This window comes from Panthera pardus, unplaced genomic scaffold, assembly GCF_024362965.1.
Source record: "Panthera pardus isolate Hobbes unplaced genomic scaffold, ASM2436296v1 HiC_scaffold_22, whole genome shotgun sequence".
NCBI classification, from domain to species: domain Eukaryota; kingdom Metazoa; phylum Chordata; class Mammalia; order Carnivora; family Felidae; genus Panthera; species Panthera pardus.
The window spans coordinates 77418733-77433825 of NW_026526788.1; the positions used below are offsets into that span (position 1 = coordinate 77418733).

At 50.4% G+C, this 15093-nt stretch overlaps 1 protein-coding gene across 2 annotated transcripts in view; it reads left to right on the forward strand.

The window, feature by feature from the left end:
* The window catches only part of BTBD16 (BTB domain containing 16), a 44027-nt gene that overhangs the window by 24268 nt on the left and 4666 nt on the right, over positions 1-15093 (forward strand). For both annotated transcript variants that reach the window (XM_053909982.1, XM_053909983.1), the window contains exons 9-11: positions 863-982; positions 12434-12525; positions 13406-13488. In XM_053909982.1, the coding sequence (XP_053765957.1) occupies positions 863-982; positions 12434-12525; positions 13406-13488 (295 nt within the window). The remainder of the gene's footprint in view (positions 1-862; positions 983-12433; positions 12526-13405; positions 13489-15093) is intronic.

Below are 15093 nucleotides of genomic sequence, written 5' to 3' on the forward strand. Positions count from 1 at the left end.
CAGATGAGGGCGTAGTGGCTGGGGGGCCGCCCAGCAGCCTGCAGGAAGTTCCACAGCCAGCGTGGGGCTGAACAGAGCCACGCCAGGTCTGACCCCAGGATCCTGTGACCTTGGATAAGCTATTTAGCCCTCAATCGGGGCTGGGACTAGAAGGTGATGAGTGAGGCACTAACCTCGGGTGCAAAATTTCAGGGGACACAAAACAACCCTCAGTCTTCAGATAAAGTATATTGTAGTGCGATACTTTAAAATCGACAGTAATGCAAAAAACCACAATGAATGAATGGGGCGCCTGGGTGGCTCGGTCGGCTAAGCATCTGACTGTTTATTTCAGCTCAGGTTATGATCTCATGGTTCCGGGATGGAGCCTTGAGTCGGGCTCCATGCTGGGCATGCAGCCTGCTTGCGATGCTCTCTCTCTCCCTTTCCCTTCACCCCTCCCCCCCTCAAAACCCACGCTGAACAAAATATTAAAATTTTAAGTAAACATAGGGCCAGTCTGAATTCACATATCCATATAAGGAATGTATCGCAACTTTGCAGGATTGCTGTGTGGAATTAAATGAAAGAAACATCCAAACACGTCTCACACACACCTGTCTGTGGTAAGGGCTCATTAAATGCTGCCCGTGGCTTTGGTGGCACAGCTGGTGGGCGTCAGGCTGCTGAGGGTCACATCCCAGCGCTGCCATTCACTGTCCCAGTGACCCTGAGAAGGTCACTTCATCTCTCTCTGGCTGAAGTGACCGACAGACTCGGGGGTGGTATTGCCTCAGACCTCAACTCACTTTTAACTTTCCGCTTTCTTACAAATCGTGTGAGATTGTGCTATTCCTGAAATGTCTTCTCTTATTTCGGCCAGGTTGTTCACTTTTGATGAGTTTCGTCTTCTGAAAACGCTACTTTTGTGGGTCTTCTTGCAACTGAACCCCAAAGTGCAGACAGTTCCTGTGCAGGAAACGGTGCTGGCATTTTTTACCAGGTAACAGGACTTCGTGTTGATGGATGAAACGCACATACGCCGGGTTTCTGTACTCGTAATATCATGGAGGAAAAGCGTCAGTGACATGATTTTTGATAGCATCATCATCTAGAGTGCACAGAATGCGATTTTCTTTATGGGGCCTAAGATTTTGGGGTGTCCTTGAGCCGCTGGAAACGGCTCACATACTTGAAAACGTGAATAACATGTAGGTGCGATCATAAGAGATACTCATGTGCTTCTGAACACGTTCTGTCCAGCAAAAGACATGCTATACGAGGTACTCCTTTTATTTAGAAAAATGTATTACCAAACCACACTGACCTTAAAAACATCGTATTTTATTTTTTTTATTATTTTTTTTTAACGTTTATTTTTGAGACAGAGAGAGACAGAGCATGAACGGGGGAGGGTCAGAGAGAGAGGGAGACACAGAATCTGAAACAGGCTCCAGGCTCTGAGCTGTCAGCACAGAGCCCGACGTGGGGCTCGAACTCACATACCAAGAGATCGTGACCTGAGCCGAAGTCGGACGCTTAACCGACTGAGCCACCCAGGCACCCCAAAAACATCGTATTTTAAATGTACCTGGGGGCGCCTGGTGGATCAGTTGGTTAAGGGTCTGACTCTGGATTTCCACTCAGGTCATGATCTCATGATTTTTGGGTTTGAGCCCTGCATCGGGCTCTGCGCTGACAGTGTAGAGCCTGCTTGGGATTCTCTCTCTTCCTCTCTGCCCCTCCCCCACTCACTTGCACTCTCTCTCTCTCTCTCTCTCTCTTTCTAAGTAAGTAAATAAATAAACTTTAAAAAAGGTACCTAAATTAGACCAGGTTGTCCTCACTTATATTTCACAACAGCATATAAAATTCTGAATTTTCTGAACAAATGAAAAAGCATTTGAATGTACAAAAGTTTCATAGAATTAACTCAAGTTTCTTATCCTCTCTAAACTTATAAGTTCTAATAATTGCGCGTTCTAATAATTGCGTATCTCAAAATTTCAGTAAAAAATAACTACAGTTTAATGGACACCATTTAATTATGCTTACTAATTCTGATACGTGCTTCTTTTTTAAAATGTTTATTTTTGTGAGCGAGAGAGAGAGAGAGAGAGAGAGAGCATGAGCAGGGGAGGGGCAGAGAGAAAGGGAGACACAGAATCAATTCAAAGCAGGCTCCGAGCTGTCAGCGCAGAGCCCGATGTGGGGCTTGAACCCATGAACCGCGAGATCGTGACCTGAGCGAAAGTCAGGTGCTTAACCGACTGAGCCACCCAGGCGCCCCGACAACAGCACCTTCTATTTGTAATCTCATTTCATCTGTAAAAGACTCCGGGGCTTGCTTTGTCATTCCCATTTTACAGATGACTAAACCGAGGTGGAAATGAACTATCCTGTCAGAGATCACACAAGTGGTAAGGGACGGGGTCTGACTTGAACTCGGCCTGCAGAAATCCCAAGACACTTTGCTGCCCATTCCTAGAATGGCCGATTGGATATCCTCTCTTGTGTCCACAGCTGGTTCAGTAATAGCTCCCTGGGCGCTGTGTTCAGAAAGATCCTGAGGCTGCCTCTAGGTTCAGTGTTGCTGTTAGCAGGGGACTTGGAGTGCGCCTTCCCCTCCCCGTGCTGCCCTCTGCTGTGAGTGTTTTCTATCTGTCCTATCAAGAGTGCCCCCATTAGCAGTGGCAGCCTGGGCACAGGGGAGCGGGGTGGGCGGCAGGGCGAAACTGGTAGTTTATGGGCTCCCTTTCATGCCTCTTTATAAAGCTTCGATTAAAACTTTGTATGTATGCTCACATCACGCGAGCTGGCTGTGGAGTGTGGTGGCCCTGTAGCTACAGACAGTCCCAGGCGGGCCGCAGGGGGTCTGCCTGGAGGAAGTGACAGACGGCATCACTTTCATTGTCGGGTTTAGGCATCGGCTCCCCACCTCCGCAGGAATGGGGTTTCCAGACACGATAAGGCGTGTTCAAGGGAGCAAAGAGGCTCCATTCCTTTTGTACGTGTGAGTTTAGCAGATAAACACATCTTCCACCTATTCGTCAGTGGCTTGACCTGATCAAGCCAAGTTCCGTTTGCATTGTTCTGAAGCAGTGAATCCTTTTCTGGAACATCTGTGCACCATGTTAACTAAAGAGCCCATTTTTCCTGTCTCGTTATTTGGGGAAAGCGGTATTCAGTGCCAGGATGATATGCACTTTGCTTAGTTTCTATATAATTTGCTTTGAGCGCAAATGTTTTACTAACCACCCCCCACTCTTTTAATAGCCCAAGAGACACTTTTTCCAGTGAGTCATGCACAACCAGGAAAACTTGCTCTCTGGTTCCAGGTTAGCTTTCATACTGGGAATGTCTTAGAACCGGGAGGTAGGAAATGAGCTGGAATGTGGAAACTGCTTTTAATGCGGTAGAAACAGAGGGAATGAGGCTCTCAGGGGGTGGCCCCCTGCTGAGAGGAGGGTGCGCCCGATTTTCCTGAGTTGGAGTCCCAGGGCTCCTCCTCACTATCATTAGCTTTTCCATTCCTCTTGAACCTACGCTGGTTGCCTCTTGACCTCACACCTCCCACGCCTGGCATTTCCCAAGCCCCCGATGCTACATTGTTCCTTGTTGGAAACCATTTGTGAGTTTCCCTTTGGTCCCAGTACCTTCTACTGGGGGGCCCCGTGTTCTCTGACTGCAGCACAGCGGGGGGACTCCCAGCAGCCTGTGCGCCTGCCTTCCCTCCCGCTTCCCCGCCAGCAAGCTTGGTGCCCCAGGGAGAACAGACAGATGGTCTGGGCCTCGGGGCTCTTCCCCTGCAGCTGTCCAGGCGCACCCCCGACTCTGAGGACCACGTGCCCATTTTTAGGATTGTGGGCGACTCTCCTCTCATCCCAGCTCGCTCTTCTGCCCTAGAACAGTGGCACCTTTAAGGTGTTCCCTCATCCATGGCCTCCGCCTCCCAAATGTGTGTCCCCTGAGTCTCCAGACTCAGCCTAGGGATCAGCACTTGCTTCTCCTGCTAATGTAACTCCCACCCGTTCTGCCCCCGCTGCCAGTCTGTCCACGGTGGGGCCTCCCCTGAGAGCCTCTCTGACCCCTGAGAGCCTGACGGCCACTGATGTCCCCCGGGGACATCGTGAGCAGCTTCAAGGAAGGGTCTGTGGGCCTTTATCACACCCCTAGCTTGTCTGGCACCGTGCTGTGCATGGAAGAGCTTCTGAAGGATGAGTTTCCAGCAATCGCTTTTTTTTTTTAACATGTATTTATTATTGAGAGACAGAGCATGAGCATGGGAGGGGCAGAGAGAGAGGGGGACACAGAATCCGAAGCAGGCTCCAGGCTCCGAGCTGTCGGCACAGAGCCCGACCTGGGGCTCGAACTCACAGACCGCGAGATCATGAGCTGAGCTGAAGTCAGACGCTCAACCGACTGAGCCACCCAGGCGCCCCCAGCAATCGCTTTTGTGTGGCTTGGTTCCCCTCACGGAAGTGGGTTGTAATATGCTGATGCAAAATTCAGAGAACACCTTGTCTGTAACAGGGTCTGTAGCCAGATGACTGATGGCGGGTGCCTGCTTGGTGTTCTAGACAAGGAAGAGTTCCAAGGCTTTCTGTAGGCTTGGGGAGAAATAACGTCTCGGTTGGTTAGTGATGTCTACCCCGGACATGGCAGTGGGTACTGGGTGCCTTGCTCGGTGTTTACTATCCCTTCCTGCGGATCCCCGGGGCTGCCCCGCAGCAGGGCAGGGTCTTGGGGCCGCTGGCCCAGAGGAGCTGGCGGCCTGAAGGCTGGAGCTGCGAGAAGGCACTTCTGCTCTTAGTGGAGGAGGGAGGCTGCCGGGAGTCACAGCCAGCGTGGGCCAGAGTCGGGTCACCAGGGGAGCTGACCTTCACGGCTCAATGAGGCACCAAGGGGAACAGCTGGTCAGGTCTCTGTGGCCACGGGACATGCCAGGGACGCTAAAAGATGAGGCAGAGGAGTAGACCCCCTGGGAGACAGTTCATAGGCTTCGGAATGAGGATCAAGGAAGCTGAGTCTTTGGCCCGGTTTTTAAAGTTACATGTATTGATGAAAGAGTGTAAATGACAGAGTGATCTATGAGGGATCTCCCAGTGGTCAGAGTGGACATCTTGAGGCCACCACAATATGGGGACTTCCCAAATGGGACCGTACTTTTGTAACGTGCAGCAGTGGGACAAGTGGCCCGAACACAAGCTAGTGGGGCCCTGTGAGGCACTGGAAACAAGGCCACGCTGCAGCCGTGCCTGTGGCCTTGGCCGGCCTGGCGCCCGCATCGGAGGGTTTGGAACGGTAATTGAGTAAAAGTAGGGGCGCCTGGGTGGCTCAGTCGGCTAAGCATCCAGCTCTTGATTTCAGCTCAGGTCATGAACTCACGGTTCCGAAAGCTCGAGCCCTGCATCAGGCTCTGCCCTCACAGCAAGGAGCCGGCTCGGGATTCTCCCTCTGTCTCTGCCCCTCCCTTGCTCGAGCTCTCTGTCTCTCTCAAGATAAATAAATAAACTTAAAAAAAATTTTTTTAAATAGATCAGATGCCCCTTTTCTTACCTGTCTTAGCAAGGTCTGGAAGGCACACTAGGAGTGAAGGTATTTGAACAGTCGACCCCAGCACCAGCAATGCCTGCAAATAAAGACATATGTCCAAGCCTTGTTTATTCTCCCAGGTTCTTTCATTCTTTGATTTTTTTTTCAAGTTTTTATTCATTCTACCGGTAGTTATAGAACATGCACTCTATGCCAGAGACCCTGACAGAAAGCTGAAGGGGAAGTTTCTCTACCTAGCCAGACACGTACAAACACTTTGCAACTTATTTTCATGGCTGAGTATAACGGCATAGGAGGGGAGCATTCATACACACACACACACACACACACGCACGCACACGCCCCTTGGCCCCCACAGTCTGTTTTCTGGCAGTGGTTAATTTAGAAAAACAAATAGACCGGCCAGAATTAAATTTAACATTTCCTTGTAGGAAAAACAAAAAATGTAAGCAAAGCTTACACAGATTCCATCCACAGAGGAGAAGTCATCCTTTCTTTCCAGTTAGCAGTCTGAGAAGTCCAGGAAAACTGTAAAAACTCATCAGTTGGAGTAGGGCCAGAGGCAGGCAAGTTTTTCACTTTTTTAAAACTGCATTTTTTTTTTTAAGTTTATGTATTTATTTTGAGCGAGAAGGTGGGGAGCAGAGAGAGGGAGACAGCAGGTTCCCAGCCATTAGCACATAGCCCGAGGGGGCGCTCAATCCCGCGACCTGTGAGATCATGACCTGAGCGGAAATCAAGAGTCAGACACTTAACCGACTGAACCACCCAGGCGCCCCAAAGGTACATTTTTAACCAAAGCATAAAATACATACAGAAAAGTGCACAGACCTTAAGTGGATTTCCGCAAAGCTCACACATCTGTGTCAGCAGGGCCCAGACTGAGGGACAGACTCGACCAGTCACCTAAAGTGTCTTATCTCAGTCCCCACCTTTCCCAGAAAAAGGAAAACAACATCCAGGCTTCCTTTACTTTCCAGATGTCTTGGCTGCTTTTGAACTTTGCGTAAACAGAATCTTACAATGTACACTTCTTAATGTCTGCTTTCCCTTTCACTCAATAACGTATCTATAAAATCCGTCCAGGGAGGAACAGCCAGGGAAGGCAAGGGACTTGCTCAGGGTCCTTCTGCGATGAATTGGTGGAGGGTCTTCTAGATCTTTGGACACGTCCTTTTATTCTATTTTTTTAAGTCCGTTTATTTATTTTGAGAGAGAGAGACAACACGAGTGGGGAAGGAGCAGAAGAGAGGGAGAGAGAGAGAATCTCAAACAGGCTCCACGCTGCCAGCACAGAGCTCAATGTGGGGCTCGAACCCATGAAACTGTGAGATCATGACCTGAGCTGAAACCAAGAAATGGACACTTAACCGACTGAGCTACTCAGGCACCCCCACATCCCTTTCTTTTAAGATTCTCCAGATTGTAATTCTGGCCCTTAACTGATTTGTTAATCACTAAGTGGGTCCTTCTTAGACACAAGGATGGGTCCCAGCAATGGGCTTACAACCTTTCCTGAAGGAGGTCACTGAAAACAGTCAGCGAAGCCATTTTCCGCATGATCCCAACGCCTGGATTTCCCTGGCTGCTGCTGCTGAGTCTCCCCTCCTTCCTGGGGCCTATCCAAATCTGATCCAACCTTGACAGCACTAGCCGAGGACTCCTCCCGGAAGCCTTCCCAGATCTCACTTGCACACAGGACGGATTCCTCCTCTGAGCTCCTCTGTGCAGAGGGAACCAGAGCATGTGCTGACTGGGTGGGTGGGCACTGACCTGACAAACCCAGCACCATGTTCCCCCCAGACCCTGAGGGGGGAGCCTTGGAGGAGAGCCACCATGCCACGGCCTGCGCCCCTGACCCCTGAGCCTGCTGATGTCTCCAGGGAGACGCTCTGTGATCCTATGTGCTGGGGCGGCCAGAAGCCATGCATCTACTGTGATTAATTAGTGGCATTTGAAATGTGGCAACAGAGTCATCATGAAACTGGGCACCCCTGGTGTGAGAACTCTCATCTCTTAACCGGAACATTCATTTTGAAATATGCCATGAGTCACGGACATGAGCGCCATTAGATTGTTTGGTCTCAGATTAGCCAAGCCCTATAGAGGGGGGTAGGTACATGTGGGGACAACGGGGTTTCCCGTCGCTGGACTTTGGTGTTTCTTGCCTTTTTTAAATTTCTTCTTTTGCTCTGACCACATTGCCTCTGCTCCGCTAGAGTCTGGCTTTCTGGAAGCTGAATCTCCTTTCTTTTCAAGGTCCCTAAATATTACCCCCATTCCTTACTAACTTTTCACTTCGGTCACATGGCTTCTTGGCTTGCCACCCAAACGGGGCGGACCCAGTGTGTCATCTTCAATGAGAGTAGAGACGTGGAAGGAGCCCAAGAAGTGTAGAGCGTCCAATGCAAGAGGTCCCTCCAGAGGGCAGCTAAGGTTATCGTTACACAGGATTTCTAGACCCAGTTCTGCCGTCGGGCAAAGGTTAGGACGGACTTTCTTGTCAAGATGACATCGAACTGGGTCTCAATGAATGTCTAGTAGGACTTGACCCGGCAAATAAGCGTGGCAACAGCAGGGGGGCCCATAGCACAGGAAACCCAACCTGGAGCAGCCTGGTCTGTGTGCACACGTGTGTGCGTGTGTGTGTGTGTGTGCATGTGTGCACGTGTGCGTGCATGCGCTGGGGCGGGACAGCTGGCGTTCCTTGAACAGACACATGGGCGCATGGAGGGAGGGGATGGCAGGACGGAGGCTGCTGAGTTGGCGGGATCGATTCCTCATCCAATTCATTCACTCAACAAATTGCAAGCCGGCTGAGCGCCAGGCCCTGCGAGAGGCGCCGAGAGGACAAGAGCAAACAGAACAGATGCCAAGCCCCAGCTTCGCGGCGTTTACGACCTCGGAAGCAGAGACAGACAATACGTTCAGTGAATAAGATGCATGTTAGCAGATGGTGGCCCTGAGTCTGGGTCCCGCTCCTGCCACAAGCCGGCTGGAAGTCTTTGGACGAGAACCTGACCTTTCTGCGGGGACATTAGCAAGACCCATGTATCAGGCGCAAGTTCGTTCGGACTCGAAGAAAAGGCCCTTGGCGGGAGGCGCTGAAAGGCAGTGACATCTGATAGGTGACAGTGGGAGCGGCCATCAGAAGTGTTTCACTTACCGCACCGTGGGGTTAAGAGGCTAGAGGATGGGCTCGTGGTTGCTGGCTTTCTGAAGGCACCCAGGTCTATACTGAGGGACGGCTGGAAAAAAGCCGTGTGCCCTTCTCATCACGAGGTATTGCCTCAAAGAGTGCAGTTTTTTTTTTCACGCTTCACCTTAACATTTAAAACTACTATTTCAAATATTTTTTCACAGAAATGAAGTAATGTTTTAATCCTAGTTCTTTTTTATGATAGTAAAGTATTAAGATAAAATTGGCCTTGTTAGGGGCGCCGGGTGGCTCCGTCCGTCGGTTAAGCCGCCGACTTTGGCTCAGGTCATGATCTCGCAGTTCGTGAGTTCGAGCCCCACGTCGGGCTGTGTGCTGACAACTCAGAGGCTGGAGCCTGCTTCGGATTCTGTGTCTCCCTCTCTCTCTGCCCCTCCCCCACTGGCACTCTCTCTCTCTCAAAAAAAAATAAATAAACATTAAAAATTTTTTAATTAAAAAAAAAGATAAAATTTGCCATTTTAACTACTTTTATGTGTGTCATTGAGTGGCAATTAAGTACATTCACACTGTGGTGCAACCATCCCTGCCTTCCATCTCCAGAACGTTTTTATCTTTCCAAACTGAAACTTTATCCGTTGAACGATTAAGGGTCTCCATTCCCCTGTCCCCCTGCCCCTGGCAAGCACAGTACTCCTTCTGCTTCCATAAATTCAACTCCTCTAGGAACCTCATGTAAGTGCAATCACATAGAATTTGTTCTTCTGTGTTGGGCTTATGTCCCTGAGCGTAAAGTCTCCAAGGCTCATCCATGGAATATCATGTGTCAGAATTCCAAAGTGGATATTTTAAGGCTAAAATTTGAGGTGCTGGGGTCATGGGGCCCTGAGTCAGACACACAGGAAGGATAAATGACTCCGACGGATGACAGGATGGGGGAAGTGAGAAGGTTGTGGCTAAAAGCAGCTCTAAAATTACGACTGGTGCCAGTCAGAGGGACACTTGTCCTGGGCATTGCCTTTCAGGAAGTCTGGGGGGGGGGGGGGGGTTGTCCCCGGGGCCCTTGAAAGCAGGACCCAGAGCCAACCTGGGCATGTCTTTCAGTCTCAGGGACCTATGAACTGTCCTCCCCAAAGGGGTCATGCCCCAAGGGTTTCTTGAAGACCTGTAGGAGGCAGACACTATGGCCTGACGTTCGTTCCAGAAAAGTCAGTGCTAAACCCAAAGGGATCTTTGCCCGGATGGCATTGAGTGCCAGGGGAAGCCAGGCCAGCATTTGATCCCACCAACAGAGCCGGGCAAAGAGGCCCCCCAGCTTTGTGTTAGCTTCCTGTCACATTGGGTTGGGGTAATGAGCCCATCATCAGGCCAGAGAGTAGAGGATGCCTCTGCCTTCAGACGGTGGAGAGGAGCCGGGTTCGATGGAAAACGCGCTGAGCTGTTCTCAGGAGGCCTAGGTAGAGTCCTGGCTCTGCAACAGTCGGCCTCACCCTTCTCCAAGGGCAGGGCTGTGTGCATCGGTTCAAGGTGCTGGACCACATCCCTCCGATGCTTTCAGATTTTAGAAAATCAACAGCTGAAGCCACCGTCTTCTTCCTCTGGGATGGCCCAAGGCTTGGGCAATTCAGAGGCTGGCAGTGACAATGAATGCCACCAAAAACAACTCCATGCCGTTGGACAGCTTGAGTCCAGGTCACTTTCCCAGGGACGAGAGGACAGTGGTGGTAATCATGAGGTACGGGGTGCCTGTGGGGCATCGGAAGCTGTGCCCAGCACCATCACCTTTACTCTTCCTTGATACCCATGGAGGCACACGTGGCCGTTGTCCCCACTTGACAGAGAAGGAGATTGGAGCTCGGGGAGGCTCAGTCACGTGACTGATGGCCAGCTGGTCCAGGACCGGAAGCTAGTCCCAGCTCACAGAAGCATGATTAGACAACAGATGAGCAGACTCATGACCTCGTAAGTCAGCCACCATCGGTGCCACTTTCCTGTGACCCAGAGGGATCTTAAAGTCCGATCACCTGTCTCCACAAAGCTCCTTCCCGAATCCTCTGGGAAGGGAGGTCTGTCGGGAGAGCTCCTGGCTGACGGGCTGTCGGGTCCGAGCGCCTCTTCCAGGGAGACTCTGCGGCTTGGCTTCCTGTACCCTCCCAGCAGCCGTCCCACAAAGCTGCAGGGTTGGTGCCTGGGGGCTTCTGAGTCGCAGGGGACATGCTGTCCTCAACCGTTCAGCTTTCTGGGCTGAAAGTGTCTCTAACCAGCAGCTCCAGCAAGTGCTCCCTTCTTAGGGCAGTACCAGAACGTAGGTGCCCGTGCCGGGGACGCAGGCTCATTCCCTAGAGCACTCGGCTGGAGGGGACTGTGCCAGCTCGGCCCCTTCTTCCCTCCGTGACACCTACACCCAGTATGATGTCACCTAGCTTGTTCCTCCGTTAAATGGTGAGAGAGAGGCAGGAAAGGGAACAAGCGAGTCTTATCCGTCCACTCGCTTCGTGATGAAGACATCACGTTCTCTGGGTACCGGCCCGGCCTACACTAGCCCAGCTACATGTGCGCAGGCTGACGGAGGGCGGGTTCCGGGATCAGTAGAACTGTACTGTGCCTGAAAGCATCAGCATTCCTTTATTTACGCCTGATCTGTCTACCACCAGAGACTGGCACCCAGTGGCATCTAACAAATAATCACTGAATTGAATCAACTCATTTGTCTTTGTGCCCCTCTCCCACCCCACGCGCCTCAGCATCCCTAAACTAGCTCCTGGGACCGCAGACACGGAGGGTCCCAAAAATTCCTAGGACTTCTGAAAGCAAATGGTCCTTAGCAGGCTGGCGGGCACCTCCAGCGGGACACGGGGCCAATGGTGCGTTCAGTCTGGCTGAGACAGGGTGTGATTTGAACATCACTCTTGATTCATGGAAAAATAATCTGCGGGCGCCCTTGGCTGGTCTCATACGGATCTGCCTTGAGGGAATGACTTTGCGTTTCCAAAGGGACTCAGAAAAATTACTCCCGTTGTCCCCATTGATGAAACGTGACGAAGCAAGTTGTTGCAAAACAAGAATGGTGAATGTGTGTCTGCGTGTATGCGTGTTCGCAAAGGGAATCTGATCTCAACCCAGCCCTGACCTTCAGCACGGATGGAAATTAACTGGAGCTTAGTACCGACGGTAACTGCAGAACAGCTACTGAAATTCGTCACCCGCTTTCCTTCTTTTTAACCCTACCAGAAGGCACTTTTGAAGGACCTAAGTTGGTCACTATTGAAAGGGCAGCTTGTGTAGAGGAGGAGTACAAAGTCCTGCGTTCAAGTCCTAACTGAGCCTTTGTTTTTTCATCTGTAAAATGGAGCCCATGACACCTGCCCTGTCTGGCCCGCAAGAAGTTTGTGAGGCTCAAGTGAGAAAATGTATCTTGAAACCCTCCATAAAGTAACATATGTTACCGCCAGTCACTTACTTCATCAGTATGTGCTGTGCACCTGCTCTGTACATAGTGTGGCAATGGATGGCAAGGGACTAGGACCAGTGTCTCGTTATCACCTGTGGGGTCAGCCTTCACCCAGGCTGTCCCAGCTGCCCTCTGCTTCCGCACGCCTCACCCATCCAGAGAGAACCAAGCACATCTACCCCTGACGGGTGAAACCACTAGTCTCTTTGACGTGACTCACGTTAGCCCTCGCCAATTCCAGAAAGGAGGTTTAATGACAGTCTCTTGTTCCTCTTTGCACCTCTGCTCAGCTTCTCCAGGAAGAATTCCTTTCTGGATCAGGACACGGGACAGAGCTTGGTGCCACTTTTCCTTTGCCTGCGCCTGCACGGCATCATCAAAGGTAAGCCCTGCCTGAGTGAGTGCATCTGGGAAGGCCCTTGGGGACCCGCGCCACCCTCAGCAACTCCCAGGAAATACCCCACAGGCCTTTCCAAAGGAATCAGCTAGGATATGGCATGGTCACCTCCAAGTTGTGTGACTTTGGGAAAGTCACATAACTGCCTGGTCTCAGTGTCCCAGTCTGTAAAATGGGGGATAGTCAGAGCTTCTGTGAAATATGATATTGGATGAAGGGACTTATGGATTGTGAAAGTATGTGCAGCCTCCAAGGGCTGTGTTATTGTCATCTAGCCACGCGCCCTGCATCTTAGAGCGGCGTCCCCTCCAGGTCACTTGCTCTGTGGTTGGGGAGGAGACTCCGGGTCTGTGCGCCAGACCTGGCTTTCTCAGCCTCCTGCGCTGGGCCTGGGGGAAGGCATCTGTGACTTGGAAAGAGGAGGAAGCCCCCTGGGGAGTGTGTTTTGGGGCTGCCCGGGTGCCCCCCCTCCCAGACCTTTGTGAATAAAAGCACATTTGGGAAAGTTTTCAAAGCCATTTCCAATTATCCAGATAAAACGCATAGCTTTAAAACCCAGGAATGGTTGATGGACCCCAGGTAGTTTTGTCCAAGTTGCTTCTAGACGCTCCCAGAGACACTGATGATCTGAACTCAGCCCTCCCTTCCTGGGCAGGATTTCGGCCAGGGGGCCTTGAACACTCTGGGGGAAAGTGCTCTGTGCCGGTCCATCTGGGCTCCACGCACCTTGTGACCCCTGGGGGGCCCTGGCCAGGCCCTCTAATCCTCAACCCTTGACTTCCTCCTTTTTCTCTCTGCAAATCAGACTTCTGCGGCTCTGTTATGAATAAATCTATAAAAATGTTCTCTTTGTGTTTCTTCCAAGGCAAAAATCTGGAGGAGTTAAGGCACATTAACTTCTTCCCGGAGTCCTGGCTGATCCGGGTTACAGCCAACCATTACCACGCAGTGAGTTGCCAGCTCAGCAAGGAAACAATTATTGAAATTTATTGCTTTTCTGACCTGGCTTTCTCTGGAGACGTGTTTTGCATTTGAAACCTCTGAGCCTTTGAGGTCGGGATGTTTCTGGCTCCTCCTTCAGGGGAGTGGAGAGATTCAAGCCTGGGGGGGGGGGGGCGCGGAGGGAGGAGGCTTGGGCGGAGCCAGGTGCTTCGGGCATGTGCGGGCATGTGCACTGTTGACCTGGAGAGTGAGGGGGGGTCTGGGACCACTGGCTGCCCCGCCCTCCTGGCCCAGCCCCGCCCCCCCATGGACACACACGTAACCTGTGCTTGTTACTGAAATTTTTTTTATTAATTTTATTTTTTTTTAATTTACATCCAAATTAGTTAGCATCCAGTGCAACAATGACTTCAGGAGTAGATTCCTTAGTGCCCCTGACCCATGTAGCCCCTCCCCCCTCTCACCCTCCCTCCAGTAACCCTCAGTTTGTTCTCCATATTTGTGAGTCTCTTATGCTTTGTCCCCCTCCCTGTTTTTATATTCTTTTTGTTTCCCTTCCCTTATGTTCATCTGTCTTGTCTCTTAAAGTCCTCATACGAGTGAAGTCATATGATTTTTGTCTTTCTCTGACTAATTTCGCTTAGCATAATACCCTCCAGTTCCATCCACGTAGTTGCAAATGGCAAGATTTCATTCTTTTTGATTGCCGAGTAATACTCCATTGTGTGTATAAATCACATCCTCTTTATCCATTCATCCATCGTTGGACATTCGGGCTCTTTCCATACTTTGGCTGTTGTTGATAGTGCTGCTATAAACATGGGGGTGCATGTGTCCCTTCGAAAGAGCACACCTGTATCCCGTGGATCAATGCCTAGTAGTGCTATTGCTGGGTCGTAGGGTAGTTCTATTTTTAGTTTTTTGAGGAACCTCCATACCGTTTTCCAGAGTGGCTTCACCAGCTTGCATTCCCATGACATTTTTTAAATGCAGAGAAACTGAATGAAAGAAAAGACATACCCGTCAGACCCATCACCCAAAGACAACCTACAACCACTACTAAGATCTCGTTGTGTTTTACTGGCCGCAAACTCTTCCACCAAGAACATCTGCTATATAAACAACACTACTTTGCCTCTCTTTTAGTGCAGAAAATTTGCCACGCTCCTATTTGTTAACTCTTAGACATGGCTGTAGGCTGAACATATTTGCACGTGATGGTTTATTTTACTATCCTTAGAATTACTTTCTTGCAGGAGACTGTCAAGAACAGAAAATACTGGCCCAAAAAAGGAATGTTCATTTTTGTTCTTGATATGTGGTAACAGTTTGGGACCAAAACGCTCTTCCCCCCGTAATGAATGAGCTTGCTTCACTTCGTACATGCTCAGCAAATTGGGCGTTTTTATCTCAGATCCCGTTTGTCAAATGAGAGGCAAACAACGAAATCTCATTTCTCAATATGCATTCCCTTTATTACTGGGAAATACGGATATTTTTCCAAGTGGCATTTCCCCCTTTGTGAATTGTCCTATGCCAACTGTTGCAGTTCTTGTGTTTCCAATTGTGCATTTTTAGAGATGAAGTGGGGCAGTGTTTGAGTTCCGAAGA